This window comes from Bos javanicus, chromosome 6, assembly GCF_032452875.1.
Source record: "Bos javanicus breed banteng chromosome 6, ARS-OSU_banteng_1.0, whole genome shotgun sequence".
Lineage (NCBI taxonomy): Eukaryota > Metazoa > Chordata > Mammalia > Artiodactyla > Bovidae > Bos > Bos javanicus.
The window spans coordinates 6,269,260-6,288,788 of NC_083873.1; the positions used below are offsets into that span (position 1 = coordinate 6,269,260).

General features: G+C 42.3%; 1 protein-coding gene across 3 annotated transcripts in view; it reads left to right on the forward strand.

The window, feature by feature from the left end:
• The window catches only part of PDE5A (phosphodiesterase 5A), a 148,346-nt gene that overhangs the window by 113,875 nt on the left and 14,942 nt on the right, over positions 1-19,529 (forward strand). For all 3 annotated transcript variants that reach the window (XM_061419286.1, XM_061419288.1, XM_061419287.1), the window contains exons 13-16: positions 3,774-3,899; positions 5,653-5,747; positions 14,421-14,508; positions 18,132-18,232. In XM_061419286.1, the coding sequence (XP_061275270.1) occupies positions 3,774-3,899; positions 5,653-5,747; positions 14,421-14,508; positions 18,132-18,232 (410 nt within the window). The remainder of the gene's footprint in view (positions 1-3,773; positions 3,900-5,652; positions 5,748-14,420; positions 14,509-18,131; positions 18,233-19,529) is intronic.

Consider the following 19,529-nt stretch of genomic DNA (forward strand, 5'->3'; position numbering starts at 1 on the left):
TGGACTGTACAGCCTACGAGGCTCCTCCGTCCATGGCATTTTCCACGCAAGAGTATTGGAGTCAGTTGCCATCTCCTTCTCCAAGAGATCTTCCCGACCCAGGGATTGAACCTGGGTCTCCTGCCTTGCAGGCAGACAGACACTTTACCGTCTGAGCCACCAGGGAAGCTCCAGACATAGCAGGATGGAGTAGAAGTTTCTTGGATTTGAGTCATAACTCTACTGGTGATTAGCTCTCATTTCTTTGGGCAGGTAATTGCTCACATTCTCAAGTTTTGTAATCTGTTAATTGGGAATAATAGTATGACTTTCCCTGTGGGGGTCTTGTGAGAATTATACATGCATCTGTGTGATTGTCTATTTGTATGTGTGTGTATGTGTGCACACCTGTATATTTTGCTTAATACAAAAGTATTAAGTAGAAAGCTAATCCCTTCTTTAAACCAAATTTGACCATGGTTATATTACCCCATAGGGCTCATATATTAAAGCCTTTATTAATGGAATGAAGATCTCATTTAGAGCCAGAAGATCTAAATGTGAGTCTCAGTCCTGCTGCTTGCTAGTTATAGGACTTACATAAATCTAGATAGCAACTCAGGTCGCTTTCCATTCCTGAGAGCTCCCATACTTTGCACCGGTAATAGCTCTGTTGAAAGGCCCTGGCCAGAACAGGACTATGATCCTTGTACCTATTTATGAAATTATTACATAAATTGATTTATATCTTAAAAACATAAGCTCTAAACAACAAAATTCTATATAGCAATTATCCTTCAATTAAAAGTAAATTTTAAAAAATAAGCTTTAAGGTAGCATTTGAGTGTTGGATAAGAAGATAGTCCTTTGAATTTCTCCCTCAGTCTTTTATTTTTACCTTTCCGGAATGTTTGTCCATCAGGCAGGTATTTCTCCTCGGTGTCTCGTTCATCTCCTCTGCTTTTCCATTTGAATAACTACTGTTCTGATTCTGGCCAGTGTCAGCTTGAACGTCTCTATTACTCTTGTTGGCCTTCCTGCCTTGGCGACTCATCTGTTTTATTTCAGATATTACTGTCACTATACATTTCAGATATAATTTTAGGATGATAATTAAAATGTTGCTGCTAGAAAAGATGTTAGCATCATAAAGTGCCCTGACAAAGAATCCTTCCTACTGAAAGATATGACAAATCTTCTTGTCCCTGTTGGCTTCCAGACCTTTTCTCTCCTGTGACGCTCATGGATCTCTGAAACAGATTCTTTTACTTTACCAATCTGCGTGTGCTATGCTTGTTTTCCTTTACCGTCTGTCTTTGACAAGTCACTCCTCCCACGAATGGACAGGATTATCCACTTCCAAGTCCACTACACTGTGTACCACAGCATACTTTTTCCTTGAAGCATGACGCAAAAGTTTCTATTCCTGGGAAAACTCTAGGACTGACTTCAGGCCACTTGGAATCCTGTTGACAGTTTATAAATTTGTGTTCTCATTTTTACGTGAATTTATTTCCTTTATATGTGTGCTTTTGTTAGTTTTGCTACCGATTGAAACTCTTGAAGGCAGGAGCTGAGCTGTGTTTTCTTTATTTACTTCCTTGCACAGAATCTTAAGTATGTTGCTCAGGACTCAGGAAGCCTTTGTAATTGTTGGAGACCGATTCACTGTACTGAGCATGCTCCCTAGGGTCTTCCAAATTGCTCACAGCTGTTCAGGAGTCCTGTACGAAAGGCCGTATTACAAGTTTGAACATTCCAGGCATAGCCACCAAGCATTTAACAGATCTGACCATAATTTTCCTAAATGTTGTTAAGAACATTCTGATAACAGAATACAAAACTGTACTTGAATCTGGTTACTAATTAGATGCAATGGGGCAGTCGTTGGGTTACTCAGTTTAACAGGCCCATCTTAGTAGAAGCAGAATCAGGAGTTCCCTGGTGGTCTAGTGGTTAGGTCCACTTAGGATGATCAGGTTCAATCCCTGGTCAGAAAACTAAGATCTCACAAGCTGTGCAGCATGGCCCCCCGAAAAAGAAGAAAGTAGTCCATTAGGAATTAGGTTTCATAATCATTTTGTCCATTATTTCCCATTATATGCTATACATGCCTATTTAATTATGTCTACAGATTTTATGATTAGTAGAGAGATATGCCCATAGGTTAAATATCTGGACTTTCCTGCTTATTTTCCCTGATTCTATATTTAATCACCAGAATTTTCTACAACAGGAGTTCCCAAGTGGCTCAGTGGTAAAGAATCTGCCTGCAATTTAGGAGACATGGGTTCGATCCCTGGGTTGGGAAGATCCCCTGGAGAAGGAAATAGCAACCCATTCATTCCAGTATTCCTGCCTGGGAAATCCTATGGACAGAGGAGCTTGGAGGGCTACAGTCCAGGGGTTGCAAAACAATCAGACACAACTTAGCAACTAGACAATTTTCTATAAGACTTCACTGTATACTTTCTAAACATATCAAAAGAAAGTTAATAGTTCTTACTTAAAATTCTCCTAATAAGATGAACCTATTACCTTCAGGGTCAACTTTATTCAGAAATGGTCATGCTGTAGTGTATTTCAGGTCAGCACATGTCAGTCTTAGCCTTTGAAAATCCTCTGGGAAATATGGTTACTCAGGGGTGGGTAAAAGAGCTTGGGGACATTTGGGTTCCTTTTATCAGAATTCTCTGTGAACTGCATCATAGAACAGGAAGAAAGAGACCTGAGAAGAAAAGGGAGGATATGAAAGCATTGATTTTTCTGCCAAATCCTCTATAAGCAATTTTGTACCAACAAAGAAGAAACCTTGTTTTTTGGCCTACTTTTGCAGCCAATCAAACTGTGTTGAATATTATTAAAGCAAGATTCTTTTCCCTGGTACTTTTTCCATTCCCCAGAGCAATGGCTTTTGTGTATGAAATATCCCCATAAATATACATAGGGAGAAGCACATATTTATTTTTAGAGATCCCCCAAAGCATAGTAAATCATTCAGAATCGAAGAGAGGCCGACTCTGATGATAACACAAACACAAAATTATCATGCTTAGGGCCCATGAGTCCCCAGGGATTTTGTTAAATCCACCACTTTGGAGTTGAATTAAATAAACCTAGCTTGTGAGATTTTCTGAACAGTCTGTCCTTTTTTTCTCCATCTTTTAAAATACATAGATTAAACACACACACATATACACACACACCAGGGCTTTGTGTGTGTGTGTGTGTGTGTTTAATTACTTCTTGATAACCAAGCAGTAACTCTGCCTGAATATTTAAGAATCGTTTAAAGGGACAGAGACTGTGATGTGGAGTTTTAGTTTGTCCCTGGGTGTGTGCTGTGTGCCCTGCCCCCAGTCTGTCCCCAGAAGGGCCTCATGAACACCTCTGCGGACGCACAGAAAGAGGGCGTGAGAAGTGGAGAGCAGCTGCCTGCGAGCTCCCTGCGCATGGGTTCATGCACCTGTGACTGGAATGTCCCAACTGACTACACGTGGACATAGTATCTTCTAAAAAGCTAGTCTGTGCCCTGCCTTTTACATCTAATTTAGCTGGCACCGTGCTTTGCATGGTGGACTCTGGAATCAAAACTCTCAAGATCTGAATTCTGGCCCCATCCTTCACATGCACCGTGGCCTCAGGCAAGCTTCCTCTCCGAATGCCAATCCCGTCATCTGAAGTGCGTCCCGCAGAGCCCTGGGGTCAGATGTACACACTTCGTACAGTGCATGAAGTCAGTGTAGGGTAAGCGTTAGCAGTTATTTTGACTACTTACACCTTGTTTCCTAAAGGTCCTTTGCAAGTGGATTTTAAGTGTGAAGAAGAACTATCGGAAGAACGTCGCCTATCATAATTGGAGACATGCCTTTAATACAGCTCAGTGCATGTTTGCGGCACTAAAAGCAGGCAAAATTCAGGTATTGCTCAGAGTCGTTTATATATTTAGACGCTTTGTTGCTTTACAGCATAGTCTTCCAGTTGTTGTAATGTGCACTAGTGATGACTAAGAATAACACTTATTTCCAGTTAGAAGTAAACTGCCTTGTGTGTGCTTGTGCTCAGTCGTGTCCGACCCTTTTCAGCCCCGTGTGTGACCCACCAGCCTCCTCTGTCCGTGGGATTTTCCCGGCAAGAATACTGGAGTGGGTGGCCAATCCCTCCTCCAGGGCATCTTCCCAACCCAGGGAGTGAACCCTTGTCTCCTGTGTCTCTTAATTCAACAAGACTAATATGGCAAAATAATTTCTAATGTTCTTTCATATATAATATACATTGCATGTTTAAAAAAATTTTTAAATAGCTTCATGTTAAACTTAATAGTCTTTGGCCAAATAAATACCTCCTTCAGAGGAAACTCCACTGAAGAAGGAAAAGTATCCAGCTTCTCACAGTCACATTTAAACTGCTCCATAGTAGACTTTCTCGAAAACCACTCAGTTCCTAAACTTGGCTCCATAGATGGGCCCAGGGTTCTCTATCACATTTTCTCTGGAGCACTAATTTTATAAATATCATTTCATGGAAAAGGTTTTGGTTTCATATACATGACCAGAGACTTTTACAAGGAAGATCAGTGCAGAAAAGATTCAAGTAATTCATTCCTTTCCAGGTCAGATTTTTCATATCTCTGGCCTTAGATTCTAACTTCACTGGGAATTGACTAGTTGTTCTAGGTAAGTGATTCCAGGCACCCATCATATGACTGTTTTTAATTCAGAGCTTCCATGCTCTTTTTTATTTAACAAACTCTCAAAATTTTATTCTCTGTCTCGACTTTCATTTAGTGCACATTTTAACTGGCTAGAACTAAAAAAAAAAAAGTGATTGTTGTCTTAAGAAGCCATATCAAATACCATGATTATATTTTCCTACTCTAACAAACATTTATAAGAAATAAGGTGAATTTATTTTGGGGTTTGAGACAGTCATGAGGACTGTATCACTGAAGCCTCTCCCTGCATTTTGTGAATAAGAACAGAATGGTGACTTTTGTATATGCTGTAGACATTACTATGTAGAATGTTCAGAGGTCCAACGAACAGAGCTGATGATAATTTCACCTGTGTTTTCTTACTAATGAAGGAGAATAGTTGAGTAGATAATACAAATGGCAGGAATTAAAAATAACCTGTATTTGGCTTTGGAATATATTTTGCAACTTTTCAAAGCCAAATTTTCATTCCTCGTCTTTTTTTCCTATTGTTGGCTAGTAATCACATCTGTGCTCCTAATGAGAGAATGAAGTATATAGTAACTGGCAGAGAGAAAAGGCCACAGAATCTAGAGGGAATGCAGAAGGTTCCCTGCAAAAATTCAGGGAGAAGACAGTTGTTGGAAGTTCGGATTATCCCACATGTATGTAGATAATGAAGAATTAAAAACATTGACTGCACATGGACAGATTGTTGATTATGTGAGGCATCTTAATTTTTTCTGTTGATAACAATAACCCCATTCTGAAGACTGGGGTTATTACTGGGGTTATTATCATTGAATATGACTGATTCAATCCCTGCAGGAAAGGATTCTAGCGCGAGTCCTCTGTGACTAGAAAGAAGCACATATGTAAAGTGCTGAGGACAAAACCACATGATGGGTGGAAAGAGGTAGCTAATGTGCTTTACCAAACGGTTCTTTCTCGTTCTCTCCCCACGGTCTTTGGTCATGTAGAAGAGGCTGACGGACCTGGAGATACTCGCACTGCTGATTGCTGCCTTAAGCCATGATCTGGATCACCGTGGTGTCAATAACTCATACATACAGCGGTAAGACATCTGCCCCAGCGGCAGAAGAGGGTGTTTCTTTTAAATTGTAGGGCTGTCTTGTTAAAAGTAGAAGCCACGGCAAATTCTAATGGTATGAAATTTCAGTTGGTCTGGGTCCCGTAACATACTCTGGTTTTATTTAAGGGAAATGGAAAAAATAATGCAAGTCCAACATCACATCAGGAACATCTCTGGCCTGAAGTTTGAAAAGTATTTACATTGAGAATCTTATTTCATTGGATAATTACCAGGAGTTTTGCTTTAGTTTATGAACACCAGGCTTAAGAGCTTCATTGGAAAACTATTAAGACTAGTACAGAAAAGGTAGAATTTCACCCTGGAATAAAAGATAGTACTTGAAAAAGTGCTTAGCTCGATCCTAAGTATTAGTAAGTGTCATCCATAAAGAGGCTTTTGGTCTTAGTGAAGGCAGTAGACCACAGTATTGGCAAATCTGGGCTCTGAGCTCAGACCTGGATTCGAGTCCTCCCCCTCGCCACAGAGTCCCTGTGTGATCGTGAGCAGAGGTGCTCACCTCTGCGAAATCAAGATAATAGCATTCCTACTCATAGGGTGGACATAAGTTTTTTAAGACATAACACACATCACTACCAGGTAGAATGCCTGGTACATTTTTAAGTGTTAAAATGAATCTTAGCTTCAGGTGCTAGTGATAGTCCTGTCGTCATCAGAAGCCTGCTTTGGGACTGATTTTGAGAGTATAAGATACTAATTCTTCAGACAAGTTTTTCAGGCTCATTTGTGGGCCATGTTTACATAACATTTGCAATGGCAAATGCGATACTAAAGGTGATCATCAGATTTATGACATCGTAAATGCTATCATGTCATTTTTATTTTCTTGGAGCAAATTAGTTGAAAGCATACATTTCTTGGCGAAATATCTTATTACTGAACATTTTTTAAAGTATGCAAGTGATTCAGCTAATGCATATATCTCTCTAGGATATTCCAGATATCTGATATCTTGAGAGAACTTCAGAAAGTTCTCTAATCACATGCCCTTTATCTAAATACAGTAGGTGGAAAACTTGATGTAAAAAGAACTGTAGCAATGTAGCGACCATGTCCTCTTCTGACCATTGATGGGAAAGGATCGCAAGCTCTGGCCTGGCTATCGGAGGCGAGCTGTTTCCTCTCTAAAAGCTAACGTTCTGGAGAACTGACTGCGTGACGCGCCCTTTGCCCTCGGCGCTCTGTCACGTCCTGTGGTCCTGAGCCTCACATCAGCACGGGAGCAGCTATGAGAGGGAGCAGTGATGCGAAGAGACGTGTGCCGGAGAGTCGCGAGCAGGCCGGGGGTCAGCCAGTGGGGCCTCCTCCTCTTCCCTCAGCCCTGAGCATCCTGTCATCAGGGTATGGACTGTTACTGTATGGCTGGCCATACTGCCGTGCTTCAGAGTGAAAAAAGTACTCAGCTATTTTTTCCCTTTGTTTATTTAAAAATAATCACCCAGAAAAAAACATCTGGAGAAACGTCATCTTCTCTTCAAAAAAAAAAGTCCTGGGAAAAAGACTGCAGGATCTTACTTCCACATATACCGCAAAGTAGACTCGCACCAAGTAATAACAACTTTTAAAAATAAATTAAAGGAGTTTCAAAGATACTTATTTTTTCCTACATCCCTGTGGTTTGAGTAGAGGAAGCCAAGAACGTCCCAGGGATGTTTCTCTTTTTCTTCTTGGTGATAAACAAGTGGTATCTCAAGGAGAATTTTCTTAACCAGGGGCCTCTTGGGAGACTAAGAGCGTCAGAAACATTTCCATATAAAGAACTGACTTCTAGAAAGGTGTACCGTGTCCAGACCTTTATCAAATAAAAGGCAGCACAGAAATAAAAGTCAGTGCATCAAAAAGAGAAAAAGCCCTTATGAAGTAGCAAAGTCAGAAACAGAACTACCGTCATTTGTTCTTCTTGAAGGTCTCATCAGAAAATCTGAAGTAAGAGAGGCCTTGTTTAGGAAACTGTCTTGATTCTTAATCGGGTTCTCTGGTTTCGTCCTGGCTCAGGAAGACCGCCCTTATGAGGAGCACTGTGAGGATGCCAGTGAAATACCTGTGGGGAGAGTTCACTGCCTGCGCCTTCCTCCCGCACATGGCTGGATGGTGGGAAGAGTGGTTTCAGATGGATACTAAAGACAGACAGTCACAGGAACAAGTGGCTGAAGAACAGACATCTGCTTATGTAGAGAAATTTTCCCCCATTAGGCCTGTAGTCCATATAGGAGGACTGTGGTAGATACATTTACTTGGTTAGATTCAGGATTTGTGTTTTATAAACGTAAGTATAGTGAAATTATCCTACATTTTAGGCAGATGGATAATGTGCAGTTACTGGGGCCTGTACTTTGTTAGGCAGAGAGCTATAAACGTGTAAAATTCAATTCCTGTTCTCCAGGAATTTTTATTGTCCCCTCAAACAGTGGTGACTAATGTCAAAGTATCTGGTGAGTCCTGTGTTCCTTAATAACATGGGCTGGAAGTGTAGGATAGAGAAGGAGATGGGTCATGATCAGCATAGCCCATCTTTACTGTTAATGGAAGAAGTCAGAGTTAAGTCGGATCTTTGAAGTGAGTAAGATTTGGAGAGGAGAGAACATGAAGATATTCCAGAAATACCATGAAGTGGGCATTTTCATTGGCACAGCAGTGATGGCTAGCCTGACTAGTCAGAATGAAAAGTAAGAGTATAAAGAAGAAGTTAGAGGACCCTCTAGAGGGAGGGCTAGAAAACCAGGCTGTGCATTTTATTTGGTGTAGTGACCACTGAGTGGTTAATGGCATTGCTTAAGAAGAAAAGATCTGAAAGTAAGGTACAAGGTAAAAAGGTAATAATTAGAACCACAGAGGTCAGCCAGAATGCTGTTAGGGGAAGCCAGGTGTATATGAACATCACGTATTAGCTCAAGGAAGGAAGAAAACTGTTCAAATCTAATACTGAACAGTTAGTTATATGCAAGAAGGAAGGGGGAAATCATAACCCTGGGTCCAGGAAATGAGCAACGATGAGTGTGCCACTGATGAGTGGGAGAGAGCTGGGAGGTGTGTCTGAATGCTGTGTCCTTGGCGGGGAGCACAGAGGGGAGAGGAGCCCAACAATGAGGAGGATAACACAGGATGGTGGTTAGAAGAGGTAGGATGACCAAGTGAGGTTTTTTTTTTTTTTTTTCAAAATCAGAGATTCAGCCAAACCAGAATGAAAGAATTTCCTGGTAACCACAGTCCGATCACGTGTGTGTGTGTCCTGGAAGAACTCGCCCTGCACCGTGGGCCCCGCTGCTCTGTAACAGAGGAGCAACAGTGAGCTGGGTCATGAAGGGGCCAGTGGTCACAGAGGGTCAGCAGGACCTCAGAGACGTTAGAAGGCAGCAGCGGCAGCACAGGAACCATAGCCCGTGAAGTTCAAACTGGGCAGAGTGTACTTGAGCCAGGAATGAGGTCATCCTTGGTAACGCTGGAGAGCCTGAGAGACTGGAGGTCTGGATATGAAGAATGTGCAAGTTCAGTTAGTCTTAACGTCAGTAGCTAATAATAATAGTAATAACAATAATAGAAGTTAACCCTCAACACAGTCATAGCTTTTAGCCTTGTGGCATTTGGAACTCTTTCTAGCACTTTATATATGTGAGTTCAGTTAGTCCTTAGACCGGCCTGAGTGCACATACAAATCCTGACTCCTCTCACTGTGTCTTTGAGCCAAGTCATTTAAACTGCCTGTGTTTCCTTCTCTGTATAGTAGAATAGTGATGGAAGAATACCTGTCTCACAGGGTTTCCTATAAGGATTAAGAAGTATAAACAGATGCAAAGTGCTTGGAACAGTACGTGAAACAGATTATCTGCTCAGCAAGTTTTAGCTGTTTTCATAGGGGTATACTATTAATGATATACAAGAGCTCAAGATCTTGCTCTGTCCCAGAGAGGGACAGGGACTAGTAGAGAGACTGCCTGGTAGCAGCTCGAGAAGGGAAAGTCTCCTGTTGTGAAAAAAAGACAATCGGCAGAGTCAAGGAGGTCAAAGAACTGGAGTCACAGGGTGAAATGATTCATCAGCTTGAGTATCTGTGATCCCAGAGAACAGGAACATAAAATAAGCCCTGACTGACAGGTGATCACGATGATTTGGAGAGAAATTGTGAAGCTGAGAAGTAAATGGTTTGGCATGGGTTACAAAGAGTAGCTAAGAGATTTGAGCCCAGAGCAATATATATGGATGAGAAGTCAGATTAAAGGATGGCTGTTAGAGCCAGTGAAAAGGAATACTGTGCTGGGGCGGCTGTGTTTTCTCCCAGCACTTTCATTTTCTCCTGATTTCTAAGGCACTGGTCTGATTTCCGCACCAGCGTCCTTACGCCGCCCAGAGATGGAGCAGCAACGGGAGGAGAGGCAGGGAGGGTGTGCTCACCCACGACTGCTCACTAACAGCGGTGGGGAAGAATCCCCCAGCAAGAGTGGTTTAAAGTGTCCTTGTGGCATGACCTCGAAGGAAGCGGCGATGTGGCCTCGTGTTTAAAGAGTGAGAAAGTGACAGGACAGGGGATACACTGGTTTCCATGAATATCTTTGTAAAGACAGAATTTGGGGCATTTGTCACCCTGTCATTGACTCATAAATCCATAGTTTTAGAACGTAAGTAAAGGTAAACCATGTGAGTAAGCATGTAAAAATGTAAGTAAGTTTGCATTTGTTTATGTCACAAGCCAAGAATCTTCTCTAGTGTGAAACAGTCCTTTCTGCATGGTGTAAAAACGCAATATGCATTCTAAATTTTAAACGTGTTTCCATTGTAGCTGCCTGGTTGTGCTTCCAGTCTGGCTGCTAGGTCGGTGAGGAGCTGCTGTGTGTGCAGAGTGCTGTAGGTCACGAGCCAGAGTCACGCGGTGAAGAGGATGTGTGTGAACCCCGGCTCTGCCACTTGTGTTGACCTTGAACAAGTTAGATGATCTCTCTGAACTTTAGGTTGTCTAAAAAAACAAATGCTAAAATGCTGTCGTGACATCTAAGGCTGGGTCACCCTGGAGCAGAGCCTGGGACAGAAGCCGGGTGCATACAGCTTAGGGGTGCCTGTGACCCCACGGGGCGGAAATGCAAGCCTGAGGGTGGGAAACAGAGAGGACGGGAGGCCAGGAGGAGGACGAGGGAGCCAGATGTCCGCGCACAGGGCACCCGGTGCTCACTGCCGCCAGCAGCCTGTGAGCGGTCCAGGACAGGAGACGCAGAGCTGTCTGCAAACGGACGGAGATGAACGGGGAGGGGCGGCTCTCCACCCGCGCGGTATCCCGCGGTCACAGCTGACCTCCACAGGCCTCACCGCCTCACCCTCCTGGCTGAGCGGCCGAGTGCAGAGTGCTCCTGTGGGCAGAGATGAGGTGTTCCCGCGGGGCGGCGCAGGCGCCTCCTCACGGGCTCCTCACGCCGTGTGTCACAGCAGGCCTGGTGCTGGACGCCCTGACAGCGGCTGCAGTATAGGGGGACTGAGGACTCGACATGGTGAGCTAAAGCATCCTATACGAGAGTAATGTCAACACTAAGTCAACTGCTTAGCACAGGGCTGGACATGTTACAGCAGAGAGTACTTGTTATCATTGGGGAAAAGAAATCTACCAAACTGAAGAGGAATACAATCTAACAGGTAACAGACTTAAAAACAACCAGCAGAGTAAAACAGATGGATGTGCTAAAGTTTCTTATATAAATGGAAGTAACAGGCACTCCAGAAGCTTTTCCTTTCCTAGGTGAAGGGCATGAGGAAGGCTGCAGTAGTTTTACTGAAGTGTAAACACGAGTGGTTCTAGTGGGTCTGGTCCGAGTGAAGAGAAAACACTGTTGCCACAGCAGAGACAGTAGACTCCAGGCAGATGTGAAGGGGATCACGGGTCTGTTTACGCTGGGCCCTCTGTAAGCCCAGGCCATCTTCCTGGAGACCACTTGCACGGCTCAGATTTCCAAGTGTGCTGATGTGACCCAAGCCTCTCCAGTCCAGACATTTATACCCATGTGGCTGGACCACAGCCACCCTAAAATCAATACATCGAGCGCTCATCTAGTCAGCCTCCCTCCTTCACCCCCATCGTCTCCTCCCTGTTGCCCTGTGTCAATAAATGGCAGTGCAGGAACTTAGCCTCTCTGCTTTCCCCCTTCATCTCTCTCATCACCACTAGTTCCCACCACCAGGACTCACTGCCAGCTCCTGACTCATCTACCTCCTTAAACAACTCTCTCTATTTGGGATTCTACCAAGCCCAGTAGAATCCCCAATTCTACCAGATCCACTCTAATCCAGGCTCTCTCTCACCTGGCTACCAGAACAGTTTCCCACTGGGCTCCTAACTAAATCCCAGTAGTCTCCATGCATCTCCAGAATGGTTCCAGCGCATTTTTCTTATAGATTTGCTTGTTTTAGTTCATCCCACTGTCTTCCCTTTGTCCAGTGATCAGCACAGGATCTGACCCATGGTACAACTTACTAGATATGAAAGGAGCAAAGAAGACAGGCAGGAGTTACTTTGGGAGCAAGGTTATGACAACGACGAGACGTGGCAGCTTGGGAGTCAGCAGCGTTGCTGGTGGTATGAGGAGATGAAATTACCCATTCTCTTACCTTTATTTCCGTTTTACTGTTTTTGTTTTCCCTTAAGCTACTCTCACTCTTGGCTCATTTTTTCCTGTGTCACCTTTCTTCGGTCTTGGGTGGTGTCTCTGTCTTCAACAAATGAAATACAAAGTAAAATAATGATTCATATAGTAGTATAAAGGAATGACCAATCAGTTGTATTATCTAAGACTTGTATGATGCTTTACAATTCATAAACCCCTGTCCTCTAAATTTAAGAAACAGACTTTCAGGAACTATAACTTTTTCTGTTGTTTTGAAAGAACAAATAGTGGAAATGGTGCTTTATATTCCCACGTGAAGGGTCATGAGAACTAGGAGATGGAGGACTCTGCTTATGATGCTTCAGAACTTGATTTGTGACTGTTAAATATAACGAACTGACTGTAATATTCCCTCCTCACCCTTTTACTTAACATGGGCTTCCCAGGTGGCGCTAGTGGTAAAGAACCCGCCTGCCAATGCAGGAGATGTAAGACATGTGGGTTTGATCCCTGGGTCGGGAAGATCCCCAAGGAATCTTCGTGAAGGAAAGGAAATGGCGACCCACTCCAGTGTTCTTGCCTGGAGAATCCCATGGACAGAGGACCCTGGCGGGCTACAGTCCATGGGGTCACAAAGAGTCGGACACGACTGAAGTGACTTAGCACGCACACACCACTTTACTTGGCCAAATGTTCTCTACCGTTTTCCCCAAGTTCAGCACCGAGTCCTGCGCTGCAACAAGCTGCACCCACAGGGGGCTTTTTCTAACTTAGCTGTCTCCTTCCTCCCTCCAGTGGGGCAGACGTGCACCCACTGTCCCCCGTTCCCTTGCTTCTCACCACTCACAGCTCTTACATGCACATGCACAGAGACACGGACATTCAGCCTTATTTCAGAACAAAGACTTATATGGAAATTGGTATTTAAAATTTTTAAGTAATTGCACTTTTGGACTGCAAGGAGATCCAACCAGTCCATTCTGAAGGAGATCAGCCCTGGGTGTTCTTTGGAAGGAATGATGCTAAAGCTGAAACTCCAGTACTTTGGCCACCTCATGCGAAGAGTTGACTCATTGGAAAAGACTCTGATGCTGGGAGGGATTGGGGGCAGGAGGAAAAGGGGATGATAGAGGATGAGATGGCTGGATGGCATCACTTACTCGATGGACGTGAGTTTGAGTGAACTCCGGGAGTTGGTGATGGACAGGGAGGCCTGGCGTGCTGCAATTCATGGGGTCGCAAAGAGTCACACACAACTGAGCAACTGAACTGAACTGAACTGAACTGCACTTTTTTTTAATTTTATTTTATTTTTAAACTTTACATAATTGTATTAGTTTTGCCAAATATCAAAATGAATCCACCACAGGTATACATGTGTTCCCCATCCTGAACCCTCCTCCCTCCTCCCTCCCCATACCATCCCTCTGGGTCGTCCCAGTGCACTAGCCCCAAGCATCCAGTATCGTGCATCGAACCTGGACTGGCATCTCGTTTCATACATGATATTTTACATGTTTCAATGCCATTCTCCCAAATCTTCCCACCCTCTCCCTCTCCCACAGAGTCCATAAGACTGTTCTATACATCAGTGTCTCTTTTGCTGTCTCATACACAGGGTTATTGTTACCCTCTTTCTAAATTCCATATATATGCGTTAGTATACTGTATTGGTATTTTTTGAATTGCACTTTTGAAATTGTAAAGTATTGTTGGTACAGCTGTTTCAGGATTTTTTTTTTATGTGTAGAGAGAGTAATCCTTTGTTCTTATTCCTTCTACTGTTATTATTTTAATAAAAGTTAAAACCAATGAAATTGTTCATACTTTGAACGGGGAGCAGTTACACTGATATTTGAAAACAATTTGACTCTTGACATGTATTTCCCAAAGATGACCTCACTGTTTCCAGCAGAAGGAGAGAAATTGTTGGATTAATTTTTATGAAGTAGCCTCTTTTTCAGTTAACCAATAACAAGAAGAAATTGATAACTGATATGTTGGGGAAATTGGTCATATTTTAAACTTTTTTACTCTTTCTTCAACTATGTTTCAGAAGTGAACACCCACTTGCTCAGCTCTACTGCCATTCAATCATGGAGCATCATCATTTTGATCAGTGCCTGATGATCCTTAATAGTCCTGTAAGTACCTAGTTTATGGTTGTGGACTTTCAAAAGAGAGTTTATAAATTCAGTTTTATTTTTAGTTTTGGATTTATTCCCAGCATCATAAATTCTTGAGCATGCTTTATTCCTTTTTGGGTAAGAAAGGCAAAGCCAAAACATTTGAGATCTTCACAGCCTTACTTCTCTAGAAACCAAAACTGTCTTAATGTTGCCTGATAAGGAAAAACTGGTTACTTACCTCAGTTTGGTTATTCCAAATTAGAAACAAACAAAACTGGTATTTTATGGTTCTCTGTTAGTTCTGTCTTTGTTTTTGTCAAATGATGTGGTTTATACTGCTCTCAAATGTCTTTCACAGGCAATACCTTTTCCTCTTTTTCTTGAAACTTCTGACCACTAATAAACATTTCTGTTAAGGAATAAAGTTATTCAGTGCTGGCTAAATGAATATCGGTGTAAGAAAGCATGTGATATGCTATGCCAGTCATATTTATGTTAAGGAAAATATTAAAATGATACACACCAAAATATTCACAATGGCTGTCTCTGTCTACTTAAATTATTAGCTTTTTTATTTTCTGATTCGGACTTGTTCATTATTCGCATTATCCATTGTATGCACATATTACCTTTATAATAAGAAAAAAAATGAAAGTTGTAGACTCTTATGTTGAAAAATCACAATGTGTGGTATATAATTTTAAAGCAATTTTATCTCCATCTCTTTACATTTGCCCACTGGGTTCGTTCTTCCCTGAGCCCTAGAAAACTTAAGAGGCTTATGACTTTTGTGGTGACTCTTTTTAAGTCAAAGCTTTCTAGTTACCGCTTTACATCACAAAATACAGCATAGTTTTCAAGTTAGAAACCAGAACGTTCAGTCCTGTGGAATAGTACAGATTCTGGACTTGATTTAAAGCTTCGGGTCCTCTCTTCCTGCCCTGGTTGGCCTCTTCTGTCCCTCCTTAGGCTTCTTTTGACACCTTCCTTACCCTCGTCCCTACGACCTGGAGAACAGGAAAGAAGAGGGCCCGGAACACTCAGCAGACTGGTGCTCTTATGCCTTTCCCCCTCTCTGTGCCTCATAGGTGTCTAAAACAGGTTCTTTTCTTATGAGTAAGTCCATGATCGTGGCCATGCGCCCTAACTGTGGGCTTTTCCACTGACGTCCCCCTTAATACTCGTGGTCACCTCTCTCCAGTGTATCGCCTTATGACTTCCTCCTCAGCTCCTGGAACTCTGAGTAGTGACTTTCATCTCCTTCCTGCTGTGGTTCCTTGGCCCTCTTTGCGGTCCTCTTGAAAAGGACAGGACTTAAAGGGACCTAATGCGTCCAAAACTTAGAAGAGGCAGGCCATCCTGAATGGAAGCAACCTCTCCTTCCTACTCAATCAGAGGGTCTGGCCAGCTTGGGTCTTGCCTTTTCAATTTTCCAGACGGAAATCAGACATGCGTGCACTGTAGTCCCAACCCACCCACCCAACTCCAGGAGACACAGTGACTGCAGGCTGCTCTCTCTTACTTGAGGCAAGAGGAATGCCGTCCTGCCTCAGTGTGGGTGAAGGGCTAAGAGTTATGTGGCCAGTTCTGGCACCTCCTTGTAAATTCTGCACATGCTCTAGTACAGACTGTCTGCTACAGATGTGACTTTTAACAAGAATTAGTGTGTGACTGGGAGGTAGAGGGATGATGTCGGTAAAAACGTACAAATTGTACTGTTTCGTGCACAAGTTCTCTTGGGTTAGGTGTCAGAATTATGGGAGCTGAATTTCAGCCTTCAGAAAGAAAGGAAGAAATGCTCTGCTTGGCTCCTGCCCGTGCAGCCCTTTCCGTCGTTACAGGAGTCCTGGAAGTGGGCACTTGCCCCGAGAGGCACGCCCTCGCCCTGGACTGCGCTGGGCCGGGGGAGGGGGGCTGCTCATCCCCCAGTGCCTCCCGTGATTCAGCCCTGCTGTCTCCGCGGTCCAGTTCTATGTGCACTGCCCCAGGCCTCCATAAACCAGCATTTCCATTCAATTGTTTTTGTGCTGCTTTAGTGTCCTCAGAGGCAGCTGCCAGCCTTGTGAGCCTGGCCTGTCCAAGTTACCTTCAGATGTCCTAATTCTTGGTTTGTTTTGCGCTCTGGTTTAAAAGTTGCATAGGCTTTGAGTGGTCTCCCCCAGTACTGTTTTTCCCATACACCATGTTATTTTTTTAGTGTGTGGTTTTTCTGAACGGAGACTTGTCAGGAATGTCTATGTTGAATGATAGCAGAAACATCTGTACCTTCGTTGGAGTTTGCTGTCTTTGCCCTTCAGCTCAAACTTCATTTTTAATATCCTATTTAGTTTTAAGAAAATGTGCTTAACCTTTTTCTTAAAAAGCATATTGTACAGTATTCCTATCACACTGCTCTCTGTTATCAGATGACATAACTTATTATGTAATATATTATAACATAAAAGGAATCTTGCTGTATATATGGCTGGCCTCATATTATAAGACCCATCTCTACATTCTCTCTTTGTAAGCACCAATACATAAGAATTTATAGCTTTTGCTCGTGGAAGGGAAAATTAAAATATAATACCAAAAGACATTTCTACTTTTTCATTTAACATAGTCTTATCTTAAATAAAAGTATCAGAACCTATCTTCTGAACAGTACTGTTTTGTCCAGAATCTAAAGTGATTTAATATTTAAAACTAGTATTTCTTGTATAATCATAGATTATTAATTAGACTTATATCACAGTTTTGGCAACTAGTTATCCTCTAACCAATGTCTGACCCCAGCTCAGCAGTTTTCTCTTCAGAGCAAATCCTTTGCCTCCACACTCTATTTCTAAGCTTCTGGGTTTTCTTCCCTCAGCGCTAAGGTTTAGGAAGCACATCTGACTCAATTTACAGATGTTGTTTTGAGTATAGTCTGAGTACCCAAAGAATGTTTTACTTAGTTCAAGATCGGTGAGTCACTGTGCTTTAAATTACAGGCAAGAAATTTTAAAAATGGTTACGTAGCAAAAACTTTAGATAATTTGCACATGGATTAGCCATCTTTGAGATTCTCCTTATAGATGTTTCAAGCTCTTCCTTTCTTGAGGAGGCACATATCGCTCATGCCCGCTACCCATCTATACCGCACATGTTCCTAAGAATAAACACTCTTCTCAATAAGAAGTTAAAAAATATAAATCTGCACCAGAAGTGTTATTGGATTTGTTACAGAAGCCAGAGAAATGATTTTTAAAATAATCATTTACAGTTTCATCCCTCTGTTCTTCACATCTATTAATATAGATGTTGATTTTTCAAAGTTTTACTTGCTGTCAGATTTAGCAGTTAACTTGCCCAAGGAAAAAGGTATATAGTCATTAACTTTTGGACCTGGACTAAAGCCAAGAAGTACAAGAGTTGGAAAAACATGCTTACTTTGGTCAATGAACCATCATGAAGCTGTTTTTTCCTCAAATGACAAGGTGGTGGGGTGGGTGCATCAAGGGGAAACATTACTTCATGGTATTGACTTGTGTAAGTAGATGTCCTCTGTCTTCCTGAGTTCAGAATGTGTGTAAGAGATATGACTGTATTTTCAGATTTTGTTCTTAGCAGCAACATCTCCAAGTGGAGGGCTTATGATGGTTTTCTTTTTTATAAAGGGCAATCAGATTCTCAGTGGCCTCTCCATTGAAGAATATAAGACCACCCTGAAGATAATCAAGCAAGCTATTTTAGCTACAGACCTAGCACTGTACATAAAGTAAGTTTTAAGACATATCTTGATAAATAGATTTTGGATGTGTTTGCATAGTTTCCAACTTTAAAAACTGCCATTGGGATATTTTTAGATTATAAAAACCAATGTCCTGGCAAAGCTGTTTATCAAACTATGGAGCAGTTTGTTAAACAGGACACCAGAAAAGTCTACTTAATGCTAGAAATGACAGAATACAGAATTATTTCTGACATTTGTCTTTGAAGCTCTGCACAAAGCAGATAGATAACCATCTCAAGGTCATTCTAAGCTTGGCTGGCCAATCTAAAGAATAGAATAATGCCCTCTATAAAGGGCACCTGCTTTTCCTTCTGTCCCTCACTCCCCCAATGTCTGACCATTTCATAGTCCCTTAAACTGTTATCCAAGCCCATGTGGGCAGGAAAAGGAGTTGAGTGCCAAACAAGTAAATCTTGTTTCTTTTTATTGGATTTTGGCAGATGAAGAGTATTAATGTAGAACCTTATAATTAATGAAGTTAACGACTTAAGAATTAAAGTATGCATTAGAGTGTATCGGTGATGTAGGTGTGCGTTTGCATAACTAAACTTACTTTCTAAAAGAAAGGAAGGATGTTGCTGGGTTTGGGCAGCAGTTTGTTTCCCACGCAGAGACTGAGCTCTCTGCTGCATGTGTGGGGGTGAAGGCAGAGCGGCATTCATGCTCACGGGATTTCCTGGGAGCAAGGGCCTCTCCCCAGCTGTACACAGATGCACACTGTGGTTTTAGCCGCTCTTGAGAAGTAAAAACAAACAGAACAGGCACACAAAACCACATACCAGATAGCCACTACTGTACATCTAAAAGTGACTTACGTCCGAAAGAGTCTGTTACCTTGGACTTTGGAGCACTTTAAAGTTAATTAGGGTAAAAAAAATACATATTGTAAATTTCAGCTCAAAATGACTGCAGGATAAAGACTGTCAAGTTACCAATAATTTGAAAAGTACCTGAAACCACAAAGACTTCCTGACCTTTTCAAGCCACAAGGGTCTCCCCTCTGGATCCTTCTGAAACCTCTTTTCATCTTGGTACTCAGTCACAGACAGGCACTTTTGTTATGCAAGTTTCTCTTACGAGTGTCCCGTGACTTTGACTAGTTTAAATGTTATGAAAAGAACTCATGTCTCGGCATTTTCCAAGATGCTTATCCATGTTGAGCACACGGAGGTGTTCACTATACAGTGAGCAAACATCAGTTTATACTGGGTCTTTCTTTGCTTCAGAAGAACTTCACAGCTTTATACTAAGATATATTTTGGTATACAGTAAAAAATTATGT